Source organism: Buceros rhinoceros, unplaced genomic scaffold, assembly GCF_000710305.1.
Source record: "Buceros rhinoceros silvestris isolate BGI_N320 unplaced genomic scaffold, ASM71030v1 scaffold4767, whole genome shotgun sequence".
Classification (NCBI taxonomy): Eukaryota; Metazoa; Chordata; class Aves; order Bucerotiformes; family Bucerotidae; genus Buceros; species Buceros rhinoceros.
In genome coordinates, this window is record NW_010420287.1 from 2559 (window position 1) to 8509 (window position 5951).

Genomic DNA, 5951 nt, shown 5'->3' on the forward strand with positions numbered 1-5951 from the left:
GGGCAAAACGCGGGAAAGGGAAAGAACTGAGCGAGAAACTTGCCGCAGGAGAAAAAAAATCCCAGCCCCAGCTGATACAGCCCTGCTTTGTTTTAGAGTTTCCGAGCTGGGGGCTCAGTGTTGGGCCAGGATGTTTTCACCCCAGGCTGAGGGGTGAGGAGGCAGTGCTGCCGGCTGCTCTCCTTCCACCCACCTGCCTTTGGTGGCACCACTGGTCTCCGAAGGGCGTCCCGTGCTGCCAGAGGAGCCTCACCTCACACCCATGTGTTTCTCCCTGTCTCCGCAGCCTACTCATGAGCTCAGACTTCCAGCATTACAGTTTCAGGATGCCGAACATCGGGTTCCAGAACCTGCCTCTCAACATATACATCGTGGTTTTCGGCACGGCCATCTTCGTCTTCATCCTCAGTTTGCTCTTCTGTTGCTACTTGATCAGGTAAGGAAACGTTCCCTGGCTGCTTTCAAGAGCCACCACACTTCAGACTAAGTCCGTCACCAATCCCTCCGTCACCAAAAGAGGATGGTGTCACCTCGCCTTTCCACCATGCATCTCGTGCCAGCCTGATGTGACCCCCGTAGTGGTTTAATTTTCCCTCATCGTCAAAGAATTCGCTCGAGAGATATATCTCTATGCTCAAACAGGCATGAAAAAAGCTCAGAAAGGGATGGTTTATGGTTCCTGCTTCCTGCCTAATGTTTCCACACGTTTTCCTCTTTAATGAGTAACTCGCTAACCGTGTGCTTAAGAAATGTTTAATACCTGCTCAGTGCGTTATTGTACACAAATTGCTCACTCAACAGCGCAGTTTAGAGATTAATGATGCAGAGTGGGTCTGTTAATCTGAACGACAGGGAGCAGGGCACGAGGGTTAAAGGTTTTCCCAGTTTGGGGCTTGTTTTAATTATTTTATGGGTTGTTGTGGGCGAGTTGGGCCACAAATTGAGAGGAGAAACTCTTCCTGGGGGAGGGAAAGTGAGTGGCAAGTGGGGGAGGAACCCAGCACCTGGGAATTGATGGGGGCAAGTTGTGCTGATAACCAGGATGCAGGGCCGGCTGCCAAAATCCCGCTTGTCCAGAGCTCTTCTGTCCAGGTGCACAAGCGCACTGAGGAGCAGCTGAGGGACCTGGGGGGGTTTACCCTGGAGAAAAGGAGGCTCAGGGGAGACCTTCTGGCTTTCCACAACTCCCTGACAGGAGGCTGGAGCAAGGTGGGTGTTGGTCTCTTCTCCCCAGGGACAAGTGACAGGACAAGAGGAAACAGCCTCCAGCTGCAGCAGGGGAGGTTGAAGTTGTCCCTGAGGAACCATTTCTTCCCCGTTGGGGTTGTGCAGGGCTGTCCAGGGCTGCCCAGGGCAGTGGTGGAGTCCCCATTCCTGGAGGGGTTGACCAGCCGTGTGGAGGTGGTGCTGAAGGACCGGGGTCAGTGGGGACCTGGCAGTGCATGGGAACGGTTGGACTCAATGATCTTCCAACCAAACCAGTTCTAAATATTTGGTAATTTCCACCTATTCCTAGCTCTGTATGAAGCAAAACCTCATAAAACTTGTAGGTGAGCCCAAACCCAGGCTTTCGCAGGGTGGTTCGGGCTGTCTGAGCATCATATCTTTGCTTTTGCCTGCAATTGTGCACAAGAAAAGGTTGTTTGAAGTTGCGACACATCTGTCCACCTCTGCAGACAAGGCAGAAGCAGGTCATCCCCGACCAGGCCATTGGTGCCTCAGTGCTCGATGTTAACAAGGTCTGTCCTGGGATTTGCATCTGTGCCTGGTGTTTGCAGTTTAACTGGGACACCAGAGGGAAGGGAAGCAAAAACAATAGACAAACGATGCTCAGAAGGCTCGAGGACATGTTTTGCCTGCATGGAGCTGGACTCTATATGACTTGCCTGTGAGATGAAGAGGCGTTTGGACTTTGAGTATTTTCCTGGGCACTGGGTCTTGCTGGGTGTGTTCTGCCCAATGAAGAAATAACAAGGAGTAATGTCTGGAAGATCAAGCCAGAAAATCTTTAAATTTAGAAGTTGGAGGCATGTTGAAAGAGAGGGAGTGAGCAACTGTTGAGCAAGGGAAGTGGCAAGTCCTCTTCTCTTCGTGTCTTTGACTGAAGACAGTAGGCCTTTCTGGATGAGACATTATGGCTCCCGTTCCCAGGAGTGACGAAGTGCTTTGAACGACCTCTGACAGACGGGAGGTTGAGTTAGATCATCTAATGATCCTTTTATAGTCCTAAGCTCTATAATAGAGACTCTAAGAATCGCTTTTCAAACCACCATCTCCAGCTTTGTTATTGGCAAAACAAAATCCTCCAGCCCCCACTGTGGAGGGTTTCACTGTGCCATGGGTTCTGTCTGTGCTGATGTGCGCCAGGAGCATCCTCCTCCTCTGGATTTGCTTGTGTGGAGTAGAAAAGCCTGAGCTTTGGTGAGAAAGATGGGGACAATGTTTTCAGCAGCGGCTGTTGGGACAGGACAAGGGGTGACAGGTTCAACTGGAAAAGGGAGATTCAGACTAGAGAGAAGGGAGAAATGTTTGACACTGAGTGAAGGTGGTGAGAGCCTGTCCCAGGTTGCCCAGAGAGGTGGGAGAAGCCCCATCCCTGGCACCATTACAGGTCAGGTTGGCCCTTGGGGCTCTGAGCAACCTGCTCTAGTTGCAGATGTCCCTGCTCCCTGCAGGGGGTTGGACTGGGTGAGCTTTGAAGGTCCCATCCAACCCAAACCACTCTGTGATGTAGATGGACAATGGGATGAGCACCACGTGCCTGTGAGTGCAGAGCATCCTGCAGGATTCCTCCAGGACGCGTTTCCCACTTCACTCCCCTCAGTGCCTGCCATTTGACCCCGAAGCGCTGCCGGTGCCTGGCTGTGTAGCGAGCAGACACCCATCGCCCTGCGACAGGGGGGGTTTGTGTGCAGAGGAAGGTACTGCACTGAAATGGCATTTTTCCCCATCCCCACCCAGCTGCTAAAGGCTTCTGCGTTCCCGACCCCTTCTGCAGCAAGGTGCAGGGCTGTGGTACAGAATCGCATCTGGAGGCTCTATAAAAGAGGAGTGTTAATTTAACAAACAGACGCAGCACGGATCAAACCGGTCGTCGTAGAGAAACCGACCCAGGGCAAACCCCCAGGTGCTCCGGGGATCCGCTGGCACCTTTGGGGGTTATTTGCAGGTAACAGCGGCTCGTGCCTCTCGCCAAGCCCTGCTGAGGTGCAGGGGTGATGCAACCTGTCCTCTTCCTCTCCTTGAGACTCGCACATCTGCAAATATTCGCCAAATAGAGAGTGGAACTCGTGACACCAGCCTCCAGGCCCCAGTTCTTTCACTGGCTCCGGATCAGGGCATCCCGTGCAGCACCTCTACATCCCCGGCCTGGGAGGAGCCAATACCTGCTGTATTCACCCTTAATCGTGGAGCTGACGGTGTGAAATAAAGGATGTGCCAGAGGAGGAGGAGGGTGGGTGGGCCAGTATGGCCTGCACTGCCCACCGCGGCAGGGGGATGGTTTTAATCAGGTTGGCTCAAAACGGGGTCTGAGAGGCGTTTCAGCCAAAAGCCAAGCAGAGCTTCTCGCTGTCTGCACACAGTCCAGGTGAATCTCAAGCTCTTCTGCCGCTGCAGACCCCACCAGCACAAAGCCAAGGTTCCGCCCTCGCAGCTGCCACCTCTGCCTGGAAACAGGGGAAGAAAAAGGAAAGCAAATTTTGCTTGACAGGAATAACCTCGTGGTGCCTTCAGTCCCCTAAAGCCCAGTTTGGAGGGATGCTGAGCCCAGTGGTGCTGAGCCCAACAGTCCTGCGCTTTCCAAGCATGTCCAAGGTGTGCATGCTCGCCCTGGCAGCACCCTCCCCGCCGTGCTTCACTGCGGATCGCATGGGGCTCCCCTGCCCAGACTAGAGCAGCTGAAAAGCTGCAGCAGGCATGGAGTGTGTAGGCCTTTAAAAGCCCTTTTTTACAGGGCTTTTTCCTTCTGCCTCCCAACCCGCCGGGGTCAAGTGCAGCGGTTGGGTTTGGGGAACCCGAGAAGCCCGGCTAGGCTGAGGAGAGCGATGCGGTGATGGGGCAAAGAGCCAGCGCCTGCTCCTTTCTTCTCTTTCTGCTGTCAAGCGTCAAACAAGCAGTTCTTGGAGTAAACCTGCCAAAAATCGTTTCCTCTGTGATTTATTCCTGTAGTCGGTCTCTTGGTGTAGCTGATTCAGCGACTGGGTGTTCCCCTTCCCACAGGAGACGTGGGATCCAGCATGAGGTGGGTGTTAAATGCAGGGACGGGTGACGGTATGGGCACACACCCGCTCTCCAGCCCCACGCTGGCTTTCAAGGTGCCGTGTGGTCCCTTATCTCCAGCAGCCACTCGCCAGGGGTCCCTCTGGAGCCGCAGCTCTTGGCATGAGATGGATGAAGCGCTGGGACCGGCGGGGAGTAACGCCAGTCTCCAGTGTCCTGCTCCGACAGCTGCGCTGTGTCTGACTGCTGCGGCATCCATCTGGCCCCGCATCCTGGCTTGGAAAGGAAAGCGTGGAGGAGCAGAGCGAGCTCGCACGCTTCGGGACCAGATGTGCCTGTAACCTTCAGGGAGGTTTATTTTTTGGCCAAGTCTCCTCATATGGCTCAGCCTCAGCCTGTGACATTGCAGCAGCCGCGCTCTGACAGCGCAGACCTTCAGGGCTCCGTGTCCTTCTTCCCCAGCATTGGGCAGGTTCCTCCATGGCATCTGCAGGCGCTTGAGCTTCTGCACGACACCATCCTTCGGTTCACGGGGGCCAAAGCCTCGGCGCCTGCTCGGTGCTCGCTGAGACAGATGCTTTTCCCCGTGCTGGGAACGGTTTTGCGTGGTTTTCAGCCACGCATCGTGCTTTGCCCCATCTGTGTTTCATAACCAGTTTCCCAGCCGCTGCGATCCCGGCGGATTGGGCTGGTTTCATCCTGTTTTCTCTATTGTTCGTGCATCTTCTGCCCATGTTTCTGCTGGGGGTCCTTGGTGGGGGGGTGTGACCCCGGGCTTCTCCTTCCTACCCACTGCAGTTTGATCCGTGACTCTGCAGGCCAGTTCCCTGCCGGGCAGCAGTGTGAGAGGAGGAGGAGGAGGAGAAGGAGGAGGAGGAGGAGGAGAAGGAGAAGGAGAAGGAGAAGGAGAAGGAGAAGGAGAAGGAGAAGGAGAAATTAATAGATTCTTTCTTAAAGAACCATTGCCAGAGGAGAAACTGCTCGCGTGAGGGTGGGGAGGAGGAGGAGGAGGAGGAGGAGGGGTGGCTCCCTGCTAAACCTGGAGTCAGGAGGTGACTTACTGCACCTCCCTCTGCAGCATTAAGGTGCATTTTTACCCATTCCTCGACTTTTAAGGCCCACAACATTTTGAGGGGATGTATTTTTACATCCTGTTTTTACAACTCACCCACTGCAGCCTTGTGGGATCAGAATGCTCAGGGTGAAACAGCCAGGGTTTGAGACAGCCCCCAGGATATTTGCTTCAGGAATGGATGTTGTTGGGAAAAACCACCAAAAAAAACCCCAAAATCCCAAGGTAGAAGTTCCTTCTCCTGCAGTTTCCGGCAGCTCGTTATCTCTGGTTCTTAAATTGCCCCGTGATAGGGGGTGAGAGATGGAGGGTGTCAGGATGTCCCACTGCTTGGGTGCGTCCTGTCCTTGGCCAACGCTCCAGCTGTGGGGAGCAGCGGCTGGAAAGGGCTTGAAACTGCCCGGGGAAAAGGACCTGGGGGTTTTGGTCAACAGCAGCTGAAGAGGAGCCAGCAGTGTGCCCAGGTGGCCTTGTACCAGCACTGTGTGTGGCCAGCAGGACCAGGGCAGGGATTGTCCCCCTGGACTGGGGGCACTGGGAAGACCACACCTCGAATCGTGGGTTCAGTTTTGGTCCCTCACTGCAAGAAGGACATTGAGGGGCTGGAGCGTGTCCAGAGAAGGGCAGCGGAGCTGGTGCAGGGTCTGGAGCACAATGT

At 54.6% G+C, this 5951-nt stretch overlaps 1 protein-coding gene across 1 annotated transcript in view; it reads left to right on the forward strand.

The window, feature by feature from the left end:
- Window positions 1-293: 293 nt before the first annotated feature.
- The window catches only part of RNF24 (ring finger protein 24), a gene marked incomplete at its 3' end in the record, with an annotated part of 9452 nt that continues 3794 nt past the window's right edge, over window positions 294-5951 (forward strand). The window contains exon 1 of the mRNA XM_010139248.1: window positions 294-436. Within this exon, the coding sequence (XP_010137550.1) occupies window positions 294-436 (143 nt within the window). The remainder of the gene's footprint in view (window positions 437-5951) is intronic.